Source organism: Hyperolius riggenbachi, chromosome 2 (genome assembly GCF_040937935.1).
Source record: "Hyperolius riggenbachi isolate aHypRig1 chromosome 2, aHypRig1.pri, whole genome shotgun sequence".
NCBI lineage: Eukaryota > Metazoa > Chordata > Amphibia > Anura > Hyperoliidae > Hyperolius > Hyperolius riggenbachi.
This window is the reverse complement of record NC_090647.1, coordinates 426,602,115-426,629,252: the sequence shown is the minus strand read 5'-3', so window position 1 is coordinate 426,629,252 and position 27,138 is coordinate 426,602,115. Positions and strand designations below refer to the sequence as shown.

The window sequence follows — 27,138 nt, the reverse complement described above, 5'->3', positions numbered from 1 at the left end:
CACGCGCAAACACGCGCAGGAGCTAGCCTATGAACAGTGACTGAGTGAGTGTCTAGTACAGTAAGTAAGTAGTAACAGTCAGGAAGTACAACTAGCAGACAGTTACAATAATCAGTAGTAATCACAAGGAAATAAAGTGTGTGTACACTAAAGACAGTGAGTGCACGCGCACAGTCGCACACACACGCAGGAGCTAGCCTATGAACAGTGACTGAGTGTCCCTACTAGTACAATAAGTAGTAACAGTAAGTACAACTAGAAATTACAATAATCAGTAATCAGAAGGAAATAGAGTGTGTGTACACTACAGACAGTGAGTGCACGCACACGCAGGAGCTATGAACAAACAGTGACAGTGAGCGTCCTAGTACAGTTACAGTATATAACTACAATACAAAATACAATCACTCAGTAGTAAAGGACAGCAGAAATACTGGTATAGATGAGAAATAAACTAACAGAGGACAGGAGAGAACAGCTGCCCACACAGGCAGGCCCTGAGGCCTAAAGCTGTAAGCCTGCAGCAGCTGTCTCTATGTAACACAAAAGCTACTAACTAAAATACAATGTCTATCTAACTAACAACAATATAGGTGTATATAGGAGGTGTATGTGAGCAAAAACGCTAGGTGATTGACCACAATAAAGCTCTTGCTAAGCCAACGCACAAAGGAGCAGATCTCTCTCTGTACAAAGTCAGGCAAGGACGGAAAAACCTAACATGGCGGCCGCTATTTATAGGGTAGGGGCTGGCCAGGGTCCCCCTCTGTGATTGGCTGCCGTCAGAGGGCCTGGGAGCCCTCTGATTGGCTCAAAGGACATCAATCTGGGCTATGACGCTATTCGAGCTCGGTATTCGAGCTCGAATAGCGCTGTTTGCTCGAATAGCGCGAATAGTGAATGAGCTATTCGAGTTTACTCAAATAGCCCATTCGAATAGCTGCAGCTATTCGGAGCTCGAATACCGAGCTCGAATACCTGAAAAAGAGCTCGAATATTCGAGCTACTCGAATATTCGAGCTCTGTTGAGCACCACTGACTGCCAGTGGTACCCTTATTCCGTTGTGCTGTGATATCACCCTTAAACGCATTGTAAAGCATAGTTGCCAGCTTGTTCTGCATGTGCTGCATCCTTTCTGCCTGTGGCCACGCAGTACAGGTCATTCCCCTTGAGCTTTTTTTATATGGGGGTCCCTCAACAGGCTGGACAGCATGAAAGACGCCATCTGCACAAAGTTGGATGCAGACGTACTATCCATCTCCTCTTGCTCTTCCTCAGTGATGTCAGTTAAGTTCTCCTTCTCCCCCCAGCCATGAACAATACCACAGAAAATTTGAGAAGCACAAGCCCCCTGCGACACCTGCTGTGGTTGTTGTTCTGCCTCTTCCTCCTCCTCCAAAACAACACCTTCCTCATAATCTGACTCCTCTTCCCCACATGACTCTTCCTCCTCCTCCTCCCCCTCTCCGTGCTGCCGCAGGTGTTGAGGAATCATCTGCTTCTGCTGAGAATTGATCCCACAACTCTTCCTCCCGTTCCAGTTCCTGTTCACACTCCTCCACAGCTTGATCCACCATTTTACGCACGGCACGCTCCAGGAAGAAAGCATATGGGATCAAGTCGCTGATGGCGCCTTTACTGCGACTCACCAGGTTTGTCACCTCCTCAAACAGCCGCATGACCCTGCAGGAATTTCGCATGAGTGTCCAGTACTTTGGCCAGAACATCCCCATCTCCCTAGACTGTGTCCTTTGACTGTAGTTGTAGAGATACTGTTTGATGGCTTTCTCCTGCTGCAGCAGGTGGTCAAACATCAGGAGGGTCGAATTCCAGCAAGTCGGGCTATCGCAAATCAAGCATCTCACCGGCAAGTTGTTTTTCCACTGAATATCAACAAAGTGTGCCATGGCCGTGTAAGACCACCTGAAATGCCCACACACCTTCCTGGACTGCTTTAGGACATCCTGTAAGCCTGGCTACTTAGACACAAATCTCTGAATGAATAGATTGAGCACATGTGCCATGCAGGGTACATGTGTCAGCTTTCCAAAATTCAATGTGGAAAAGAGATTGCTGCCATTGTCACACACCACATTGCCGATCTCCAGCTGGTGTGGGGTCAGCCACTGATCCACCTGTTTGTTAAGAGCAGCCAGGAGAGCTTCTCCAGTGTGACTCTCCGCTTTGAGGCAAGACATGTCTAAGATGGTGTGACACCATCGTACCTGGCATGCAGCATAAGCCCTGGGGAGATGGGGCTGTGTAGCTGGAGATGAGATCACAGCACCAGTAGAGTTGAACTGCCACTCAGCCAAGGAGGAGGAGGAGGACGACAGCAAAGAGGATGTAGCAGGAGGAGAGGAGGTGGCAGGAGGCCTGCCTGCAAGCCGTGGAGGTGTCACACGTTATTCTGCTGCACAGCCACGTACTTCCTGCTTGCCATCGGTCACCAGGTTGACCCAATGTGCTGTGTAAGTAATGTAGCGGCCCTGACCGTGCTTGGCAGACCAGGCATCCGTGGTCAGATGGAACCTTGACCCAACGCTGTGTGCCAGTGATGACACCACTTGCCTCTCCACTTCACGGTACAGTTTGGGTGTCACCTTTTTAGAGAAATAATTGTGGCCTGGTATCATGGCCGGCCTTTGACCTGAGCGACCGGAGCGGTCGCTCAGGGCGCCGGCTTCCAGGGGGGCGCACTTTCCCCTGGAGTCTCATAAGGCTCCTACTGCATCGCTTCCCTCCCTCCGATAAAAGGGTCTTCCCCGCCGCACAGCTTTCCTCCTTCCTTCTGAATGTCCCCGCTCTGAGCTTCTCGCAGTTCCCTCCCTCTCTCTCTCCATCCCTCCAATGTAGAGAACGGTGCAAGCAGTGGCTCTCACTGTCCGTCTCGCAAACAGAGGCTTTGCTGAGCACCCGGGGCATTCTTCTTTGCTTGATGACCTCATCAAGCGAGGACCCTTAAAGCCACAATGCAGAAGAATGTCCCGGGAGCTGAGCAAAGCCGCTGTTTGCAAGACGGATGGTGAGAGCCACTGCTTGCACCCGGAGGCAGGACTACAATAAAGGCAAATGGGGAATATGCCCCAGGGTCTCAAGAGGCCCCCAGGCTTTCCAGGTCGGCCCCAGCCGCGGAGTAATATAGCCGCAGCGCATGTGTGACAGTAGGAGGAGACAGGCAGCAGCAGGCAGGGGAACGTTCTCCATATAGTGTGTCAGCTTATTTTGCAGCATTGCCACTCTCAGTCCTGCCTCCCGACCCGACCTGATCCAGCCATGGTTCCCTCCTTGAGGATGTAATTTCAGGAAGGTGCGTTCTATAGTAGGAAGCAGGCGGAGTGTGGAGTCCTTGGCAGCTGCATCCACAGGTAAGAGATGCTGCTGGCCTGCTGTACTTTCTCACTGCACGCTTGGGTAGGGGAGGGGTGTATGGAGAAGAAAGAGAGAGCTGCGTGTGTCACTGTAATTCACACTGGGAACTTTCACTCTTCCTTAAATCAGCTATCTAATCACACACAGACAGCATCAGGAAGGGGGTTGGACGGACTGAGGAACGAAGAGAGAGAGAGCTGCCTTCATGCTGGGAATAGTTCCGTTACTGAGGGGGGGTAGGGGCAGAGGGACCACCATGTACAAGGCTGAAAACATGTACAGGAGGCTGCAGACATGAGCAGGACCCCTCATGCAGAGAAGGGACTGGCTGGAGATCTCCTGCACTCCCCTGGAGGTGTGTAAAATCTGTCATGACTCTATTTGTGAATTCTCTGCAGTCTCTTCCTGTTTTACATCCCCCTTTCTTTGCATTGGATGGGACACCACAGCTGCAGTACATGTAGTTGTGAGCATTGTGGCTGCCCTTCATGTAATAGGGACATTATGAAAGCATGTGTTACATGAAGGTCATAATGCCCACACCATTGCACTCAGCTGCCCTTCCCCCGACTTGTGCACCCTGGGGCCCCTGCAAAGTTTTTGACAACATAGCAATAACTCGCCTGTCCCGACTGGCACTGCTTCATTAGTCCCTGCGACATGTCTTCATCCTCATTAGACGCATCTTCTCAGTGACCTGGCACATGTCATTATGTAATAACATGCGCCAGACCACTGAGAAGAGGCGTCCCTGCGAGGATGAAGACGAGAGCTCGGACTAATAGAGCAGCACACCTACAGGGACAATTGAGTTGCTGTGTTGCCAAAAACTTTGCAGTGGGCCCAGGGATCAGAAGGCCTTGAGAGGGGGAACTTCGACAGCCAGTTTGGGGACCCTGGGGGGTGAATTTGCTGCCTGGAACGGCGGGGTCAGGGGGCCCCCAGGTTACTTTTGTTCCAGGGCCCCATTGTAGCTTGAACCGGCCCTGATCGGAGGGAGGGAAGGGAACTGAAAGGAGTTTAGAGCGGGGGACATTAATCGGAAGGAGGGAAGCTGTGTGGCGGGGAAGACCCTTTTATTGAAGCCTGGATGGAGGGAAGCTGAGTGGCTGGGGACAGATTTATCAGAGGGAGGGAAGCTGTGTGCCAGGGGGAGATATTTTAATTGGAAGGAGGGAAGCGGTGCAGCAGGCGCCTCTTATTTGATTCCAGAGGGATGTTCATGCATCTTGTGTCACACACACACACACACACACACACACACACACACACACACACACACACTAAAGGGGATCTGCCTATATACACTAAAGGGGATTGTGTGTGCGTGTGTGTGTGTGTGTGTGTGTGTGTGCGTGCAGTGTGTGTGTGCAGTGTGTGTGCAGTGTGTGTGTGTGTGTGTGTGTGTGTGTGTGTGTGTGTGTGTGTGTGTGTGTGTGTGTGTGTGTGTGTGTGTGTGTGTGTGTGTGTGTGTGTGTGTGTGTGTGTGTGTGTGTGTGTGTGTGTGTGTGTGTGTGTGTGTGCGCGTGTGCATGAAGAGGATGAATTTGGGGGGGGGGGGCACCAAAATCTGGTTACGCTCAGGGCGCTGTGAAACCTAAGGCCGGCCCTGCCTGGTATCTTCCACTGTTGTCCCAATGGCCACAAACTTACGGAAGGCCTCAGAGTCCACCAGCTGGTATGGTAACAGCTGGCGAACTAACAGTTCCACCACGCCAGCTGTCTGACGCCGGGCAAGGGGGTGACTAGCAGAAATTGGCTTCTTCCGCTCAAAGATTTTCTCCCTAATGTGTTTTTTATGCATATTAATTGTGTATTTTTGCATATTAATTGTTTTTTTTCTTATTAAAGTAAGACCTAAATTTCATCTCAAAGGACAGTGACCAATAAATGGTGATAATTGTCCAATTAATGTAGCATACATTACATCGAAAAGAGGTTTCTGGATCTTTCTAGTGCTGCTCATTAGAATTTTTTTTATTTATTTAACTAGTTCCACTATGGAGAGTGGTGGATGAGTATTTACAACATTGGGGACATTATGCCCTTCATTTACAACAGGGGTGTTGAACTCCAGTAATCAATGGTCAAGGTCCTAATACATTTTTGTCACAGTTTCAATTAATTGAGGGCCATATCCAGTGGTGCTCAAATACCCCTTTTAAAAATTCGAATTTGGTCGAATTCGAATAGTAAATTATTCGAGGTCAGTCGAATATTCGAGTCGAATATTTTTTACTATTCGATTCGACCTCGGACTTCGAGCTCACTATTCGAGTCGGTATTCGAGCTCACTATTCGAGCTGACTATTCGAATTGGCCCAAAATAGCTTCCAACACTTGTTTTGAGGGTGAATGATGCAAGAAACATCTTTTTTTCCAAGTAACAACAGCAAGTGATTATGTGGGGATGTTCCTTTAAAAAAAAATGTGGAAAGAGAAGTTGTGTCCTTAATTTGGTTCAGTAGTGTAGTGTTACTGTATATACTTGTTCTTCTTCTTCTTTATCTTTCTTAATCTTCTTCTAGATCTTCTTCTTCTTCTTCTTCTTCTTCTTCATCATCTTCTTCTTCTTCTTCATCTTCATCTTCTTCATCTTCTTCTTCATCTTCTTCTTCTTCTTCTTCATCTTCTTCTTCTTCTTCATCTTCTTCATCTTCTTCATCTTCATCTTCTTCATCTTCATCTTCTTCATCTTCATCTTCTTCTTCATCTTCTTCATCTTCTTCATCTTCTTCATCTTCTTCTTCTTCTTCTTCATCTTCTTCTTCTTCTTCTTCATCTTCTTCATCTTCTTCTTCTTCTTCTTCATCTTCTTCATCATCTTCTTCTTCTTCTTCATCTTCATCTTCTTCATCTTCTTCTTCATCTTCTTCATCTTCTTCTTCATCTTCTTCTTCTTCATCTTCTTCTTCTTCATCTTCTTCTTCTTCTTCTTCATCTTCTTCATCATCTTCTTCTTCTTCTTCATCTTCATCTTCTTCATCTTCTTCTTCATCTTCTTCTTCTTCATCTTCTTCTTCTTCTTCATCTTCATCTTCTTCATCTTCATCTTCTTCTTCTTCATCTTCTTCTTCATCTTCTTCTTCATCTTCTCCTTCTCCTTCTTTTTCAATATCGTCTTCTTCTTCTTCTTCACGTATTTCTCTTTTCAAATTTTTTTTTAAAGAAATGCAGCTATTTTTGAGCGTAACAAATAGCTGGTGGGCGCACGCATGTTGGAAGCGCCATTGTATGTGCTCCCTGGCAGTGGAAACACAAAGACAGCAGGAGGTAAATTCAGCAGCAGGAGGAGGAGGATGAGTGTGTGGCAGCAGGCAGTCAATGAGGCAGGCAGCTCGCCGTGACATAATAGCCCTGGTACCTAGCGGTGATACCAGGGCTGTAAATAAACACAACAGGAGGTCCCAGACAGCGGTCGTGCAGCCCACATTGTGTCCAATACACAACTGGGACAACACAGTTTTCAACCCGGGCACCTCAGAAAAATTAAACCTTTTTTTTTTTTTATTGGTTTTTTTTGGTTTTGGTTTTACAACCAATATAGCTATTGTTTTGACGTAATAGCTGGTGGCAGAGTGGCAGCAGAAGGTAATTCTGTGTACCCTGGCAGTGGGAAACACAGACAGACAGCAGCAGCAGGAGGAATGGAGGAGCAGTGTGAGCAGCTATTGTTGTGACGTAATAGCTGGTGGCAGAGTGGCAGCAGACGGTAATTCTGTGTACCCTGGCAGTGGGAAACACAGACAGACAGCAGCAGCAGGAGGAATGGAGGAGCAGTGTGAGTGTGGCAGCAGGTAGGCAGCGTGACATAATAGCCCTGGTACCTAGCGGTGATACCAGGGCTGTAAATAAACACAACAGGAGGTCCCAGACAGCGGTCGTGCAGCCCACATTGTGTCCAATACACAACTGGGACAACACAGTTTTCAACCCGGGCACCTCAGAAAAATTAAACCTTTTTTTTTTTTTATTGGTTTTTTTTGGTTTTGGTTTTACAACCAATATAGCTATTGTTTTGACGTAATAGCTGGTGGCAGAGTGGCAGCAGAAGGTAATTCTGTGTACCCTGGCAGTGGGAAACACAGACAGACAGCAGCAGCAGGAGGAATGGAGGAGCAGTGTGAGCAGCTATTGTTGTGACGTAATAGCTGGTGGCAGAGTGGCAGCAGACGGTAATTCTGTGTACCCTGGCAGTGGGAAACACAGACAGACAGCAGCAGCAGGAGGAATGGAGGAGCAGTGTGAGTGTGGCAGCAGGTAGGCAGCGTGACATAATAGCCCTGGTACCTAGCGGTGATACCAGGGCTGTAAATAAACACAACAGGAGGTCCCAGACAGCGGTCGTGCAGCCCACATTGTGTCCAATACACAACTGGGACAACACAGTTTTCAACCCGGGCACCTCAGAAAAATTAAACCTTTTTTTTTTTTTATTGGTTTTTTTTGGTTTTGGTTTTACAACCAATATAGCTATTGTTTTGACGTAATAGCTGGTGGCAGAGTGGCAGCAGAAGGTAATTCTGTGTACCCTGGCAGTGGGAAACACAGACAGACAGCAGCAGCAGGAGGAATGGAGGAGCAGTGTGAGCAGCTATTGTTGTGACGTAATAGCTGGTGGCAGAGTGGCAGCAGACGGTAATTCTGTGTACCCTGGCAGTGGGAAACACAGACAGACAGCAGCAGCAGGAGGAATGGAGGAGCAGTGTGAGTGTGGCAGCAGGTAGGCAGCGTGACATAATAGCCCTGGTACCTAGCGGTGATACCAGGGCTGTAAATAAACACAACAGGAGGTCCCAGACAGCGGTCGTGCAGCCCACATTGTGTCCAATACACAACTGGGACAACACAGTTTTCAACCCGGGCACCTCAGAAAAATTAAACCTTTTTTTTTTTTTATTGGTTTTTTTTGGTTTTGGTTTTACAACCAATATAGCTATTGTTTTGACGTAATAGCTGGTGGCAGAGTGGCAGCAGAAGGTAATTCTGTGTACCCTGGCAGTGGGAAACACAGACAGACAGCAGCAGCAGGAGGAATGGAGGAGCAGTGTGAGCAGCTATTGTTGTGACGTAATAGCTGGTGGCAGAGTGGCAGCAGACGGTAATTCTGTGTACCCTGGCAGTGGGAAACACAGACAGACAGCAGAAGGGCAGTACACAGCAGCAGCCCACTGTAGGTGTGAAATGTGTGGCTGCAGGCGACGTAATAGTCAAAGTGAACCAGGCTGGCTTAGTGAGCAGGAGCCAGGAGGTGGTAAAGGGTGGTAAGGCACATTAACGATGGTACTAAGTTCCGGCAGCCAGTTCATGTCCCCCTCTCGCCGACAACAGGGGCCAGGAACTCGCCTTCCACCCACGCCTGGTTCATCTTGAGAAACGTCAGTCTGTCCACAGACTTGTGAGACAGACGTGAGCGTTTCTCGGTGACCACGCCACCAGCTGCACTGAAGCAGCGCTCGGACAGCACGCTGGAAGGGGGGCAGGACAGCACTTCCAGGGCGTACTGCGCCAGCTCGCTCCAGATCTCCATGCGCTTGACCCAATACTCCATGGGATCAACAGGGGCATCGCTGTCAAGCCCGCTGTAGGACCCCATGTAGTCAGCCACCATGCGGGTCAGGCGCTGGCTGTGACCGGAGGAGGATGCTGCTGCATGCATCTCCTCTCTAGTCACTGCTGCCGGAGCCTCTACAGTCCTGTAGAGCTCGTGGCTGAGAGACAGCAGGTCTGTGGGGCGCTTGCTGCTGCTGGATGCAGGCACCTGCTGCTGCCTCTGTGCTGGCTGCTGGACAGTGGGGGTGGAAGGCTGGGGGAAGGCTTCCTCCAAGCGCTCAACAAGGGCCTGCTGCAAGCTCCTTATTTGTTGCGCTGGGTCTCCTCCTGCAGGCGGCAGGAACTGGCTCAACTTCCCCTTGAGGCGTGGGTCCAACATCATGCTGATCCAGATGTCCTCCCTCTGCTTCATCTGGATCACCCTGGGGTCCCTGCGCAGGCACGTCAGCATGTGCGCTGCCATTGGGAAGAGGCGGGCCACGTCTGCTGGCACATCGACGTCAGTGCTGTCCTCCTCATCCTCCTCCTCTGCTGCCTCATCCTCTCTCCACCCCCGCACCAACTCAGCTGCACTGCGCTGATCCCCCTCATCAGCAGCCAGGTCAGGGACCTCCACCAAGTCCTCCTCCTCCTCCCCCTCAGAGGTGGACTGTGCAGCTGCTTGCCGCTCCTGCTGGTCCAAGGCTGCCGCTCCCTGTGCCAGCAAAGCATCGAGTGCCCTGTTCAGCAGAGAAACCAGGGGCACCCACTCGCAGACCATAGCATGGTCCCTGCTCACCATGTTTGTGGCCTGCAGGAAGGGAGCCAGCACTAAGCACACCTGCTGCATGTGCCTCCAGTCATCATCGGGGACGATGGACGGGATGTTGCTGGTCTTGTCCCTTCTCTGAGCTGCGGAAACAGTGGCCAGGGCAAGGTAGTGGTTGACAGCGTGCTTCTGTTCAACCAGACGCTCCAACATCGCCAGGGTGGAGTTCCAGCGAGTCGGAACGTCAATGATCAGCCGATGGCGTGGCAGATCCAGCTCCTTTTGCACGTCTTCCAGGCTCGCACAGGCTGCAGCCGAGCGCCGGAAGTGACGCACAACGTTCCTTGCCGTTTCCAGCAGCTCGTCCATCCCCTGGTAGGTGCGCAGGAACTTCTGCACCACCAGGTTCAGCACGTGGGCAAGACAGGGGATGTGGGTCAGGTTTCCCCTGTCTATGGCAGCAACCAGATTGGCCCCATTGTCGGACACCACCTCTCCGACTCTGAGGCCTCTGGGGGTCAGCCAAATCCGCTCCTGCTCCTGGAGTTTGGCCAACACGTGGGCTGCCGTCAGCTTGGTCTTGCCAAGGCTGACCAAGTGCAGCAGCGCTTGGCAGTGGCGGGCCTTCACACTGCTGCTGAGGCGGGGGGTTTGGCCAGGTGTGGCGGAGGATGGCAGAGGATCGGAGGAACCCGCTGCAGTTCCCCTGACCCTGCGGGGTGGCACCACCCACTGTGTTGCTGCTGCTGCTGTGCCCGCTGCTGCTCTCCCATCCTCACCCCCTTCCACCAAGCTGACCCAGTGGACAGTGAAGGACAGGTAGCGGCCTGTCCCGAAGCGGCTGCTCCAGGAGTCCATGGTGACGTGGACCCTTTCACCAACCGCGTGCTCCAGCCCTCGCTCCACATTGGCCATCACAAAGCGGTGCAGTGCAGGAATGGCCTTGCGGGCGAAGAAGTGTCTGCTGGGGAGCTGCCAGTCTGGGGCTGCACAAGCAAGCAGCGCCCGCATGTCGCTCCCCTCCTGCACGAGCGTGTACGGCAGGAGTTGGGAGCACATGGCCCGTGCCAGCAAGCCGTTCAGCTGCCGCACGCGACGGCTGCTGGGAGGCAGAGCCCTAACCACCCCCTGGAAGGACTCGCTCAAAAGGCTCTGGCGTGCCTTTTTGCTGGCACGGGAATCAGCAGACGGAGCAGAGGAGGCCACTGAGGACTGGCTGCCAGAACAGGCCTCAGTGTCGGCGGCAGGAGTTGCAGAGGGGGGAGGAGCAGGGCGTTTCCGCACTCCTGCTGGTGCTGCTGGAGGAGCAGGAGGGCGGGTGGCTGCTGTTGCTGCTGCTGCTGCTGAAGGCTGTGCAGTGATGGGATTGGTGCCACTGCCAGCACCAGATGCCTTCAGCCTCTGGAACTCCTCATGCTGGTGGAAGTGTTTCGCAGAAAGGTGGTTGATCAGCGAGCTGGTGCTGAACTTCAAGGGGTCTGCACCTCTGCTCAACTTCCGCTGACAGTGGTTGCAAGTGGCGTACTTGCTGTACACTGTGGGCATGGTGAAAAACCGCCAGATTGGTGACAAAAACATCCCCCTACGGCATGGAAGCGCTGCTGCCTGTTTCCCTGTGGTGGTTGGGGGGGGGGGGGGGGTCTTGGGTGCGGCTGGTGGTGGTACTGGCTGATGCTGCTGCTGCTGCTGCTGAGCCTGAGACACCAGCAGGCTGTGGGACGCTGCCAATGCTTGCAATGATGCGCCTCCTTGCAAGGCCCACAACCGCATCCTCCTCCTCCTCCTCAGAGCTGCTGAGGACGACATCCTCTGGATGTGTTGGCACCCAGTCTCTGTCTGTCACCGGGTCATCATCATCATGCCCCTCCTGAAACATGTCCTGCTCTGATGATGACCCCCCAAACTCCTCTGCTGATGCATGGATGGGACGCTTGACTGTCGCCACAGTCTTGCTGTCCAATCCCTCCTCCCCCAAAGTGCCCATCAGCATCTCCTCCTCCAAATCGCCAACAACAGCATTCAATTGACTCATCATGCCTGGGGTCAAAAGAGTGCTGAATGAGAGGTCGGCGACTGACGGTGAACTGGCCTCCTCCCCAGACCCTGCTGGGCGGCTGCTGCGAACAGGGGTGGTGGTGGTGGTGGTGGTGAGGGTGGAGGCCTCGGATGCAGAGCTGATGGCGGGCTGCTCATCCTCCGTCATGAGTTGCACCACAGTGTCTGCATCCTTTTCCTCAATGGGACGTTTCCGACCCGGCTGGAGGAAAATGGGAGCAGGTGCTACACGCTGCTGCTGCTGTGTCTCTGCAGCGTGAGTTGCAGATGCTCCTCCTGGGCGGCGCCCAAGGCGTCCACGGCCAGTGGCTATGGGAGGAATGTTAGCCACTGACGCTGCTGCTGCTGCTGCGGAACTGTGCATGGTGGCGCGCCCGCGGCCGCGGCTTGCCACAATGCTGCTCCCTCTCTTCCTGATTCCCTTGCTGCCCTTCCCCTTGCCCAAACCGCGCTGGCTGCCACTTCCAGACATCTTCAATGTTTTGGGCGTATAGACAAAAGTTTTGTAAAAGGGCGGGTGAAAAGTGGGGTACTTTAATGGAGTGGGTTGGTTGGTGAGGTGACTGAGTGAGTGTCCCCTAGTACAGTAAGTAAGTATTAACAGTCAGGAAGTACAACTAGCAGTTACAATAATCAGTAGTAGTAATCACAAGTAAATTTAGTGTGTGTACACTCAGACAGTGAGTGCACGCACGCAGGAGCTAGTAGCCTATGGACACAGTGACTGAGTGTCCTAGACTCCTAGTACGGTAAGAGTAAGTAAGTAGTAACAGTAAGTAGAACTAACTAATAACAATAATCAATCAGCGATCAGAAGGAAATGGAGTGTGGGTGGTGTGTGTGTACACTCAGACAGTGAGTGCACGCACGCAGGAGCTAGTAGCCTATGGACACAGTGACTGAGTGTCCTAGACTCCTAGTACAGTAAGAGTAAGTAAGTAGTAACAGTAAGTAGAACTAACTAATAACAATAATCAATCAGCGATCAGAAGGAAATGGAGTGTGGGTGGTGTGTGTACACTCAGACAGTGAGTGCACGCACGCAGGAGCTAGTAGCCTATGGACACAGTGACTGGGTGTCCTAGACTCCTAGTACAGTAAGAGTAAGTAAGTAGTAACAGTAAGTAGTAGAACTAACTAATAACAATAATCAATCAGCGATCAGAAGGAAATGGAGTGTGGGTGGTGTGTGTACACTCAGACAGTGAGTGCACGCACGCAGGAGCTAGTAGCCTATGGACACAGTGACTGAGTGTCCTAGACTCCTAGTACAGTAAGTAGTAACAGTAAGTAGTAGAACTAACTAATAACAATAATCAATCAGCGATCAGAAGGAAATGGAGTGTGGGTGGTGTGTGTACACTCAGACAGTGAGTGCACGCACGCAGGAGCTAGTAGCCTATGGACACAGTGACTGAGTGTCCTAGACTCCTAGTACAGTAAGAGTAAGTAAGTAGTAACAGTAAGTAGAACTAACTAATAACAATAATCAATCAGCGATCAGAAGGAAATGGAGTGTGGGTGGTGTGTGTACACTCAGACAGTGAGTGCACGCACGCAGGAGCTAGTAGCCTATGGACACAGTGACTGGGTGTCCTAGACTCCTAGTACAGTAAGAGTAAGTAAGTAGTAACAGTAAGTAGTAGAACTAACTAATAACAATAATCAATCAGCGATCAGAAGGAAATGGAGTGTGGGTGGTGTGTGTACACTCAGACAGTGAGTGCACGCACGCAGGAGCTAGTAGCCTATGGACACAGTGACTGAGTGTCCTAGACTCCTAGTACAGTAAGTAGTAACAGTAAGTAGTAGAACTAACTAATAACAATAATCAATCAGCGATCAGAAGGAAATGGAGTGTGGGTGGTGTGTGTACACTCAGACAGTGAGTGCACGCACGCAGGAGCTAGTAGCCTATGGACACAGTGACTGAGTGTCCTAGACTCCTAGTACAGTAAGAGTAAGTAAGTAGTAACAGTAAGTAGAACTAACTAATAACAATAATCAATCAGCGATCAGAAGGAAATGGAGTGTGGGTGGTGTGTGTACACTCAGACAGTGAGTGCACGCACGCAGGAGCTAGTAGCCTATGGACACAGTGACTGGGTGTCCTAGACTCCTAGTACAGTAAGAGTAAGTAAGTAGTAACAGTAAGTAGTAGAACTAACTAATAACAATAATCAATCAGCGATCAGAAGGAAATGGAGTGTGGGTGGTGTGTGTACACTCAGACAGTGAGTGCACGCACGCAGGAGCTAGTAGCCTATGGACACAGTGACTGAGTGTCCTAGACTCCTAGTACAGTAAGTAGTAACAGTAAGTAGTAGAACTAACTAATAACAATAATCAATCAGCGATCAGAAGGAAATGGAGTGTGGGTGGTGTGTGTACACTCAGACAGTGAGTGCACGCACGCAGGAGCTAGTAGCCTATGGACACAGTGACTGAGTGTCCTAGACTCCTAGTACAGTAAGAGTAAGTAAGTAGTAACAGTAAGTAGAACTAACTAATAACAATAATCAATCAGCGATCAGAAGGAAATGGAGTGTGGGTGTGTGTACACTCAGACAGTGAGTGCACGCACGCAGGAGCTAGTAGCCTATGAACACAGTGACTGAGTGTCCTAGACTCCTAGTACAGTAAGAGTAAGTAGTAACAGTAAGTAGAACTAACTAATTACAATAATCAATCAGCGATCAGAAGGAAATAGAGTGTGTGTTGTGTGTGTACACTCAGACAGTGAGTGCGCACACGCAGGAGCTAGTAGCCTATATGAACAGTGACAGTGAGTGTCCCTACGGGTACAGTAAGAGTAAGTAGTAAGTAAGTACAACTAACAATAATCAATCAGTAATCAGAAGGAAATAGAGTGTGTGTACACACAGACAGTGAGTGAGTGCACACACGCAGGAGCTAGCTAGTAGCCTATAAACAGTGACAGTCAGTGAGTGTCCTACTCCTAGTACAGTATAACTACAATACTATTAGTAAAGGACAGCAGAAATACTGGTATAGATGATGAGAGAAATAAACAGAGGACAGCTGCCCACAGAGGCAAGGCCCCCCTGAGGCCTAAACCTGTAAGCTTGCAGCAGCTGCCTGTCTCTAATGTAACACACAAGCTACTAACTAAAATACAATGTCTATCTAAATAACAACAATACAGGTGTATATGGCAGGTGTAGGTGAGCAAAAACGCTAGGTAAATGAACACAATAGAGCACTTGCTAAGCCAAAGCACAAAGGAGCAGATCTCTCTCTGTACAAGTCTCAGGCAAGCATGGAAAACCCGAACATGGCGGCCGCTATTTATAGGGTAGGGGCTGGCCAGGGTCCCCCTCTGTGATTGGCTGCCGTCAGAGGGCCTGGGAGCCCTCTGATTGGCTCTAAGCACATCAATCTGGGCTATGACGCTATTCGAGCTCGGTACCGAGCTCGAATAGCGCCGGTTTGCTCGAATAGCTCGAATAGTGAATGGGCTATTCGAGTGTTCTCGAATAGCCCATTCGAATAGCTACAGCTATTCGGAGCTCGAATACCGAGCTCGAATAGCTGAAAAAGAGCTCGAATATTCGAGCTACTCGAATATTCGAGCTCTGCTGAGCACCACTAGCCATATCCACGCCAGTGTTTAAGATGAGCTGTGGAATGTGTTCTACCTGTTGTACCATACCTTTCCTGATTGTCCATGGATTGGAAAAGGGCTCTGGGGGAAAGGGGGAGGCATGACCGCCCCTCTCTTCCAGAGGCCCCCCATACCATGGACCATGTGGCCTGGTATAGCTCAGGGTGTGGAGCCCCATGTGGCCTTGGCTCCGCATTCTGGCAATCTCAGCCTGCATGGGGGACAAGGGGTTAAAGAGGCATGAGAAGTGGGACCCACGTCATTTTTTTATTTCCCACACTCTGAAAAAAAATTGTATTGGTCCAAAAAATAGGTTAAGTGGTCAGGGATCATTATAAAGCCATATTGTGGCTGTATAGCGATCCCTGGCCAAACGGCCATTGAAATTTAGTTATTAATTAACATTAATTGAAGTACGTGAAATTGCCATCTCATAATCACAATTTTGATTACTTATGAGTATAATTTGGTGTACATTTGTAATTGGCATTCATGATTCCTCTCAATTATGAATACCAATTACAAACGTGAAATTGCAATTACTGGTCGGTAATTGAGACTACTCATACTTTCAAAAGAAGCACTTTTTCCAGCAGAAACTTTAAAATAAATTTTCTGAATTCCACCACTACCTACCCAGTTTAATTTTTTTTAAACTTTCTATTCTACACTGGTGCCTCTGTTCAAAAGCAACCTATTTTAAACAATTGTTTTCCTGACTAAACTTATCTCATTTTTTTTTACATATTTCCACAGTTGGCCTTGATATACATACTTAATTAGGAGATGATAGCACATATGGAGGTTTTAGAATACATTTATTTTGGCCACACATTTGCAACAAATTCACCATGAGTAAATGATATGGATTTACCATTAAATTCACTTTGCTAACGTCACCTACTCCTCCTCAAGCCTAATTTCTATATAGTGAAATTAACATTTCCCATCCCATGAGCTTGTAAATGAGTCTATTGGACCTCCATAGTTCAAAAGCACTCAGCTTCAACCTCCAAAACAGAAATCACACTCCATTCCAGAGATGGTCTCTAACACTCCAGTAGGTGGTTTCTGTTCATCCACTAACATTCACAACAAATGAGAGATGAGATAAGCAAGTGGACAGTGGAAGAGGTTAAAGAAGACCCACTATGCAGTAAATTGATGCTTCAAAAATCATCAATCTGGTTGAACATATTTTTAAACCTTCACATTCCCTGCATTATATACATTTTGAATTTCAAAAGACATTTTTATTTTAAAGAAATTCTATCGTACCCTCAGGAAAATACCAACTCATACATTCTAGTGGATAAATAAAACCATTCTCTTCCAGCATTCGTCTAAGCAGACATTTTTCTGTAGACATGATCATAAGACCACTGTCCACTGCCCACAGAAAGCAATGTAAGGCATTTTAGCTTAAATGTAAAAATCATGTTTTTTTTTCAGTGATATACTTTTATTTGCTACAGGGAATGCAGAATATGTGAAAACTGTGTGTAAACACTAAAATAAATAAATTAATAAAAATAAAAGCCTTGGAACATGTTCTAAAATAACATTAAAACAATTGTATACAACCTGACTACAGCAACAGAACCTTTGTCTAATGATGATATTGATGATGATATCAAAGTTTCATAAATATAATGTTTGAAAATGTGTTAATGATGGCTTATTACACTGAAATGAAAGGAACGTTATGAAGGGTGTGCACCCTATATGACATTTTTACAAGAGAAAAAAAAATAACAATTAGCATGCTTTAACATAAAAGTATGATTGAAAGCATATTGTTTTGTTGTATTGTTAAATTGATGTAGAAGAAGTATTAGATAGTTAAAATTAAGTAGTATAATGTTATTACCATTTTGCATTAGTAACTCTAACCTAAGTAAAATATAAGAAATGCTTATGTGTTTCATAAATATGGATAGTCAGTTGTAAAAACAAATATACTGTATTGCTTCTCTGTCACTTGGGTGCAATAAAAAGAAACATTAAAGGACAACTTTTAAACAATGCTTGAAAGAACAAAGAGTAATCGAGAGCCCAATATGGTGTAGTATTGTAGAGTTAGTTGTGGTTTAAAGCAAAATATTTAGATATACTCACAAACATGGATTACCCATAGGCAACCACTTCAAGTGCAGGTGGGGAGTATTAGAACCTGACCCCACTCAGGTTTTTAAGATGTCGCTCTCTGTAGATAGGAAACGGGGTAGCACCTCTCCACCGAGGGTGGAATCAAGATTTCAGCAAGGCTTGGTGTACAAAGGCGCCAGAGTAGAATAAAAACATTTAAAAACCGTCTAAAAGAGGGGGATGTTCAGGTGGACTTACCTCCCTCAAAAATATAAAACTCAATTGAGTCTCACTATATCAATACAAATATTTTATTTAACTCCACTTAGTGCAACGCGTTTCACAGGTGTGGTCCCGCTTCATCAGGCAAACAGGAGTATAACTATAAAACAAACAAATATATATCACCACCAGATGGTGACACTGTTACCTGATCACCACAAAAAAATGGTGTTAACAATGTATATACTCTTCTGATCCATTGGTTTGCTAGCAGTTTCACAAATAATGCAATATGACATCTTTTATCATCCTTTATTATTTTTATTTCTTTATTTTTAACAAAGATTACAGATGACTAGTCCTGAAATAGATACTGCCCATTCACAGAGTTCCTCTACTACTATAATCACTAAATTGATGAGACTTAATATAAAAAAAAAAGTTGACTTGGCTGGGATTCAAACCAGGGACTCAGCACTTGCAAGGCAAGAGTGCTAATCACTATGCCACCATACAGCCTTAATATCCAAGTATGCGTTCCTGCCATAAGACCACTTCCAGGTGCGCCCTAATTGGCACACCTTGCTGACATGGCAGATTTTGATTGGTGCATTAGGACCAATTAGTGCAATCACATTCCCTATATAAGCAGCGCCCCCTCGCACATCTACACAGAGGCGCTCACTTCTGCATTTAGACCCATTGACGTAAGTCACTCTTGCTGAGGTGTTGAATTTTATTATATCAATTTAGACTGTTAGTAATTCCCCTTGCAAGTAAGCTCTAGGGTCATAAAATAGTACTATATGTTATACTCACTAAACTGACTATCCTTTAATCTAGAAGCTGATGAACTTTAGCATATCAATCATGGATATTTATCAACTTTTGTGTACACTTTGGATTTTTATTTTTAGATATTTTATGATCAATTAGATGCAATTTTTAGACATAGAGCGAGTTTTACTACACTGCGACCAAAAATGTTACAATTTTATCATGTCTTCTCATGTTTTTTAAACTGCGCCTTTATTTCAAGCTATTTCTATGGGTCATTATGTTTGTATATATTTGTTTGTTTTATAGTTATACTCCTGTTTGCCTGATGAAGCGGGACCACACCTGCGAAACGCGTTGCACTAAGTGGAGTTAAATAAAATATTTGTATTGATATATTGTGACTTAACTGAGTTTTATATTTTTGAGGGAGGTAAGTCCACCTGAACATCCCCCTCTTTTAGACGGTTTTTAAACGTTTTTATTCTACTCTGGCGCCTCTGTACACCAAGCCTTGCTGAAAACTTTTAAACAATACCAGTTTCCTGGCAGCCCTGCTGATCTATTTGGCTGCAGAAGTTTCTGAATCATGCCAGAAATAAGCATGCAGCTAATCTTGTCAAAATCTGACAATAATGTCAGGAACACCTGATCTGCAGCATGCTTGTTCAGGGTCTATGGCTAAAAGTATTAGAGGCAGGGGTTTAGCAAGATAGCCAAGCAACTGGTATTGTTTAAAAGGAAATACATATGAAAGCCTCCCTATCTCTCACATTACAATAGTCCTTTAAAGCATTATATGAAAATAATAATCATTTCAGTTTTGAATTCCTTTTTCATATTCAAAAATAGCAAACTTACACTGAGATTATCAAGGACATTTTATTTATTGTATAAATGTAGCATAACACCATTACCTTCAGAATAGTGGGATAAGGTCAACAGGCTTACACATGATGCCCCAGCTCCAGAACCAAAAATAGTTACTCTTTTTGGGTCACCTCCAAATGACCCTATGTTTTCTTCAATCCATCGTAAAGCTTGTATTTGGTCAAGCAGTCCATAATTCCCTTTAGCTGCTTGATCCCCTGTACTTAAAAAACCTAAAATAAACCAACAAAATAGAACATTAATAAGCATATAAATAACTTATATACAGTATATGTTGTATCATGATTCATGTACATAAGTTAGTATGCTAATAAAAAAGAAAAATCTACTTAGAGCTTATGATTTATTTATTTATTTATTTATTTATTTTTTACCTTAGTGAACAGACTTTCAACTACAAAGATCAGTGCCCTTCTCTTCTCCATCTGTACCAAAAATCTTGGTCACCTTATGAACTCACTAAATATGCATTTCAAAACAGCAAGAGGGAAAAGAAGAACCATGGACTCTAAAGCAAGTGTATGGTTTCTCCTACCCACATAAGTCAAATGCAAATATTACTATAGAAATTGAATTTTATATTATGTAACACACATATTTAAAACCTGCATAAAATTATTAGAGTAAACAGAGACAGTTACTCATCATGCAATTAAAAATATATGTTTATGTATCAACATAGGTTAATTACAATTATTTCGTTATTTTTGTACATGAAATATCAAAAGTAGGAGTCAGCATCTACTGACCCCTAATGGATGAACTGCATGTCGTCTTAGTCACCCCAACAATGGGGAGGGATTCATGCTGCTCTTGCATTAAATTCTTGGGAAAAAAAGTATGTACCTTATAGTCTAACATAGGATTCCTTAGAGATTCCCTTGCCCATATGCAATTCACCTTTTCTCCTAAGTTTTCTTCTAGGTGATTTAGGAAAATGCCTTTCATGCCGCCAACAAGAAAGAAAATACTCAAAATTATTTTGATAGTACTTTTTCACCAAGCTTAAGGTACTTTTTCAATTGCAAAATGCTGAAATCTTAGTTTAAAGAGAAGATAAAAATTATCTTCTAGGAAATAGGTAAAAAAGTTTATTGCATATGGGCCCCTGACATGTTTGTGAGATAAAGCTTACTTCAAGTTAGCCTTGTTTTGAGATTTCTAGTGGGAACAAACACAAACTTGAGGAGAAGTTAAAGTATGAGGTCCCTATAAACCTCAACTATCAGACATAAATTACACATTATATTGAAGACAGTTCCTATCCATCAGATAAGTCAAACAGAGGACAGGAAATGGCATCTTTGTCATATGCATCAAGGCTTCTAGAAGTTAGGTTGCAAAAGAGGAAAGCCCTTCCAAATGTAGTCAAAGTGGAGTAAAGAGACACTGTCTGCTGTCAACTACCACTCAGTTTAGATTGTAAGATAATTTATAAGTTAATGCATTGCTCACATTGAGAATGAACCATTGTGGCTCATTTAGGACTCCAAACAGTGATGACATATTTTGGCAGTGCATAGTTTGGGGTGAATTCACATCATTTTGGTAAAACATGCAAAGGCAGTGCACGATGTTACCGATTTCTTCCAACAGTTTTACAACATGTAAATGTGTGTTTGTAAAACTCAAAAAAGAATGTTATGTGGAATCCTAAGAGACAGTTACTGAAAACATTAAGTTGTAGTTAATGCTGCAAGGGGAAGGGGGTAAGAGTATCACACCAAATAATGAGGCCCAATTCACTTACATTTTCCACATGTAGATTTGAGGATGGATTTTTTTGTCAATAAGTGCACGACTAAGCATACCAACTTCGGTTTCATTTCTTTAACTAGGTTTTATTCATCTACATTTAGTGCTTGTTTGAAAATCAAAGGTTTTCACAATCACATTTAGTTAGTCAATATTAAGAGAAGAATATAAAGTTTGTTTTACTAATTATTCACCCTTACATCAAATGGCTGGTATGTAAATATGGCAAAATGAAGGATAATTCCTATACTATAATATTGTTGAGGATTTAGATGTAACTCAGAAAAGCAAGGTGGAGTTTGAGTGTCTAAAAAGAATGATATTTCCCAGTGGTGGTTGAAGGGCCTCTTTAAAGAGAAACTGTGAGCAAGAATTGAACTTCATCTCAATCAGTAGCCTTTCCCATGAGAAATATATTCCTTTTCACAAACAGATCATCAGGGGGGCTCTGTATGGCTAATCTTGCGGTGAAACCCCTCCAACAAATGATTTCAGCGCCTCACAGCACTGAGGTCTTGACATCACACTCTGGGAGCCTTGTTGCATTGTGGGAAATAACAGCTGTTTCCAACTGCCAAAAAAGCAAGCAGCATTTTCTTTCACTTACATCACCTGCCAGCAGTAAAAATGTCACAGTGTGATAAATGTCAGAATGAAAATCAGGGAGAGGAAAGATTTTACAACTGGTAAAAAACTGACTAAATCATTATACAAAATTATTGTAAAAATGAAGCACTTTTTATTACATTATTTTCACTGGAGTTCCTCTTTAAAGGGGTTCTTTCGCGAAAAAAGTAGGCAGTTAAAAAATGTGACAGATGACAGGTTTTGGGCCAGTCCATCTTTTTAAGGGGGATTCTCAGGGCTTTCTTTGTTTTCAACAGCATTTCCTGAACAACAGTTGCAAAATCTAACTGACATAATAGTGTGCAAGTGATGAGGGAGGCTGGCTGGGATCTTGCTATTTTGGCAGTTAAACTGTTGTTCAGGAAATGCTGTTGAAAACAAAGAAAGCCCTTAGAATCCCCCTTAAAAAGATAGACTGGCCCAAAACCTGTCATCTGTCACATTTTTTAACTGCCTACTTTTTTCGCGAAAGAACCCCTTTAAGTAGAAGTAGACTGTTCAGACCAAGTATTAATAATAAAAAACTTGGTTTGGCTATTTTCACTGAAAATTCTAAATGTAATAAGCTGGATTGTCATCACTAGTCGGGATTTACCTTTGCATGTATGGACATGACATTTATTATATTGAAAACATAAACTGCACTTTAATATATTCAACTGGAAAAAAAAGGTAGTGAAACATTAAAGTGAATGTATACATAAAAATGAATTACATATTAATGGCAGAAAAGAAATATCAAATATTGGGCAAAAGAGTCATGCTTGACTTGATATAAATTGACTGCAGAGAAAGAGAAATCACACGCCAAGACTGGCTGAATGATCTTGCAGTAGATAACATAATATAATAGCTAGGATAAGCATCTCCTTGTTCTAAGCACAACTGAGCAATTAACTTTTTTTCTGGTTACAGCACCTTTATGTATATTTAAACACATGCGTATGGTATAATATTACTCTGCACATTTATTGCACTTTTTATTATCTATTTTGCTGATCAAGCAGCTACAAATATTTGAGTTTATTAGTTTTATTTTCTGCTTGGCTCATGCTGACATTTTATCTATAAAAATATAGTGTATTTTTAGCCTTCCTTTCCCTACACTATTCAAAGCATTAGATTATTAAAAAAAAAAAAGCAATACGGTAAAACATGATATATACTGCAGCTCTTTAAAGTGAATTTGGAAAAAGGCAGCAGACTTATTCTTACAGCTTTAACAAATCATATTCCCTTTTTTTCCTGAATCATAATGCAGTTATTTTTGTAACTGCAGTGTGGGAAGCTGCAATTTAAGTTATGAAAGGAAATATGAAAAAGGCACACATGCCACAAAATGCCTTTATCTTGAAATGTTACATTTGCATGTTTGAAAATAAATATAACAACACAAAATAACCTTTCTAGAACCCTGCTAATATGATGAAATATTTGGTTAAGGGACTGCTTATTTTAACAGGAGAGCTATAATTTAAGTGAACTTGCTGCACCACCACATGTTTTAGAAGCTATTGTTTTCCTGACTGGTGTTATCATCAGGTGTCGTCCCTATGGTGGGTCACTGACCTGCAATGAGCAATCAATTTGTGCAGTTGTGAAGTTGGAAGCCCCGATTTGAGCACTTGTTTCTAATGACTAACAAAGATTGCTCAATTGAATTTTTGTTATTTTATTGCTTAAAACAAAAGCACACAGAGTCTATTGCCGGTGTCTCAGAGAAATAAAAATAAACCTGTGAATGATGAAAAAGATGTCAAAAGAAAGAAATGGGTGACTTTACTTTTTACATGAGGTATAATTAGGTGTATGAGGGCAATGCTACATGGGGTATATAAAGGCACTAGGGAAAACAAGATTTCATGCTATACTATTTTATGACTCAGGAGGACTCTACTAGCATTGGTTAGTGCTGTGAGCATTCATACATATATAAGTACTAACTTTTTCCTTATGCTGGCAGGTTAAACAGCCCTACATTGACACAGGTTCAACTTAATGTGCACAAACATAACATTTTTAACCCATGTCTAATTTAGATTGTATTTCTAATGACAGGATAGAAACAATATGCTTTTGCAAACATTGTCCTATACAACTGCTTTAGCCACATGATAGATAGATACTCATTATGATTGTGTATTATATATTATTCAAGTTTACTACTATAGTTTATATAATTTTGACTTTTTACTGCTGTTCTTTTGCATTTTTACATCCATGCTTTAGATTTTATACTATTGGATTATGTGTTTTTTTGTTGTTTGCTTGTTTTTTGTGTGTTTTTTGTTTGTTTGTTTGTTTGTTTGTTTGTTTGTTTTAGCACAGCCTGCATAATAGAGAATTATTTTTATTTTAGTTTGATTTTTTTTTTACCAATCAAAAAATGTAAGATATTTTTAGAGAAAATATTAAAAAGTAATTTAAAAGCCTTTGCAAAGTTTCTATGGACCTTTTGGTTGCCTTAAGAATTATGGTAAATTTAATAGTTGCAATCAATAGGGACTTGAAGGGTTTATGTGCATTGAAAGTTATCAAAAGCTGTGATTATAAGGAGGAGTAGCTGATACTTTGGTCCAGTCAAGAGAAAATCAGGATACAGAGGCTCAAGAGAATACATTTGATGGACACATATCTTAAAGAAAAAATAGATCTTATAATAATGAGGGTTTTTTTTTTTGTTAAACAGAAATTGTAAATAAAGTATACTGGTCAACAACAATTTTGTGTCAAAAATGGTGATACATTTTAAGCATATTTTAAATACAGAATCAACATTCTGATTTTTTTTGTCCAACAGATTTTATGTTCATGTGCCACCCTTTTTCAATGTTTAATGTCAATATTGAGGAAAAAATACCAGCCTATAAAAGGTTAAATTAGCCCCACACACCCCACCTAGCACTACCTCTTAGGTATCATATCCTAGGGCAAACTTTCCATAGATATGACTGATGGATCTCATGACCACATCACTGATTTCACTTCTGCTGATATAGAGAACTCAGAGATGAAGAATGTAGTGGTGGGCTAGCACGTCACCTAACAGATATAGTGCTGTGGTGCTGAGCTCTATCAATGAAAGCCACTGGAGCCAAGTAGAAGGTTGAAATTTCAACTACTTATTGGAAATGTGATCTGAAAAAGCTAGGTCTAGAAGTGTGTGTTCATGTGTGTTCGTGTGTGTTCATGTGTGTGTGTTCGTGTGTGTGTGTGTGTGTGTGTGTGTGTGTGTGTGTGTGTGTGTGTGTGTGTGTGTGTGTGTGTGTGTGTGTGTGTGTGTGTGTGTGTGTGTGTGTGTGTGTGTGTGTGTGTGTGTGTGTGTGTGTGTGTGTGTGTGTGTGTGTGTGTGTGTGTGTGTGTGTGTGTGTGTGTGTGTGTGTGTGTGTGTGTGTGTGTAGGAAGGCATAATTATTGCCTTTAAATAGCTTTTAAGAGAAAGATTCAAGTAGAACCAAATTTTCTATATGGTAGCACTGTCTCTTCTTTGTGGTTGCAAGTGTTTGATGTTCTTTCTCAAGATTAAATTAGATTGTTATGAAGATATTATGCTTAACTAAATATTGTACTCATGCTGCCAAACTGCTTTAATCCTCATATTTTCTTAAAGCTATTTAATGTACATGACAAGTTAACTTTTATGTCTCATAAGTAGAACTTTCATGTGGTTGGTAAAAAAAAAAAAAAAAAAAGCTATGGGCTCTATTTTGAATATAAAAATAATTAACTGTTTAGAAGTTTAGCCTCCTGCATTAATCGTGTGATATGTGCTAGGTTTTCTTAGTAGAGGTTAAATGTGTTGTGTTAACATGCCGTTTGCTATTCTTATAGTTTGTAGGTAATCCCAAGATCACATCACACAACAGATTTCTATTATTGTAAAAAATAATTACAATAACTTGGTTAAATACTATACCATTAGTGTTAAATTGTCTGCTCCAAAAATGTAACTCGGAGTTACAAGAAACCAATAAAAATAGAGCATATGCTAAGCAAAAAGACAAAGGCATTTCTAATTCACCATTCCAAGCTGTTCTTCAAATAAGCCATATTTGTTGACACAGGGAGATCTGATTGATCTTGTTCATTATTTCAATCTATCTATTTTTAAAGGACACCTGAGATGAAAATAAACTAATGAAATAAACATTTGCATCTATCTTCCTACTCCTAAAAATGACTTTTTGGCATATTCCACAGTTTTATTTTATTTTTAAATCTACTTTTTAAGTTTTAACTTTTTATTGTTTTTGCTCAATGAAACATTCATTGAAGTATGCCAGAGCTAAAATCTACAAACTATTGCCTCTTTTTGCCTCTTCCCTGCTCTCCGAAGCCATTTTCTGCTAGAAAAGTGTTTTATAGTTGGAATTTCTTATCAGTGAGGGTCACACTGTAGTCACTTCCTGTCGGGACTGAGTCAGCCCCTTACATACCTGATATTTAACTCTTTCAGGCAGAGAAAGAAAAAAAAGGACCACAGCATAGTTATTTGTATGCTAGGCACTGTACATACCCATGTCTATCTCATCATGTCACATGTCACCTCGGGTATCCTTTAAAGAACATTTCCAGCATGGGAAAAGTATTACCAAGCTCAGTATGCTGGCTGTATGCTGCTGGGCTCTAAAGCACATATATATTATTGGGCAAACGTATGGCAAACGATTTGGAATTTGGATTATGCATACCATTTTAATAATTACTGAAGACTGTCAGCATTAATGCATATAACATGCAAAAACATTTCCTGATGGACAAATTCCTTAAAACATGTCTCTGGATTCAGTATACAAAATAATGTAAAATTTAAGTATTTTCACCATTTGTGATATGACACATTTAAGTGCCTCAGGAAATCATGTATATTTTTCAGACAATTCAATCATTTCTGAAAATATTTGCATTGCTCTTTTTAAGTTTGTGTTATTTATAATCAAAAAGAAAGTCCATGATCCTGTTGGCAGAGCAGCCATTTAATTATTGTTTTTCTGTATTTTATTACTCATCATTCTACCATGTTATTTTCCGTTCTATAAATTTATCATAATTCATACTTTATCTTATTAATTTATATATTCATTATTTTACTACATTCATTTTTCAGTTCATTGTTTTTTCACTCTGGTATTTAATATGCCCATTTTATTTTAGCTAATACACTATATTTCTGAGGGCTCGTTTCCACTATCGCGAATCTGCATGCGTCCAACGCATGCAGATTCGCACATGTAATGCAAGTGGATGGGCCTGTTTCCACTGTAGCGTTGTTGAGGTGCGTTTTTTTCAGCGGTAAAAAAACGCACAAAAGAGCCAACGAATTCGCCTGCGAGTGGAATGCATGCGAATCGCCGCTAATGTATTTAATAGGAAATTCGCATGCGGCTATGGTATGCGAATTTTCATGCGAATTCGCATGCGAAT

The 27,138-nt window shown here is 43.6% G+C and overlaps 1 protein-coding gene across 3 annotated transcripts in view; it reads right to left on the bottom strand.

Annotated features, from left to right (window-relative positions):
• NLGN4X (neuroligin 4 X-linked) overlaps positions 1–27,138 on the bottom strand; it is a 456,497-nt gene that overhangs the window by 34,911 nt on the left and 394,448 nt on the right. For all 3 annotated transcript variants that reach the window (XM_068269915.1, XM_068269913.1, XM_068269914.1), the window contains one exon: positions 19,359–19,544. In XM_068269915.1, the coding sequence (XP_068126016.1) occupies positions 19,359–19,544 (186 nt within the window). The remainder of the gene's footprint in view (positions 1–19,358; positions 19,545–27,138) is intronic.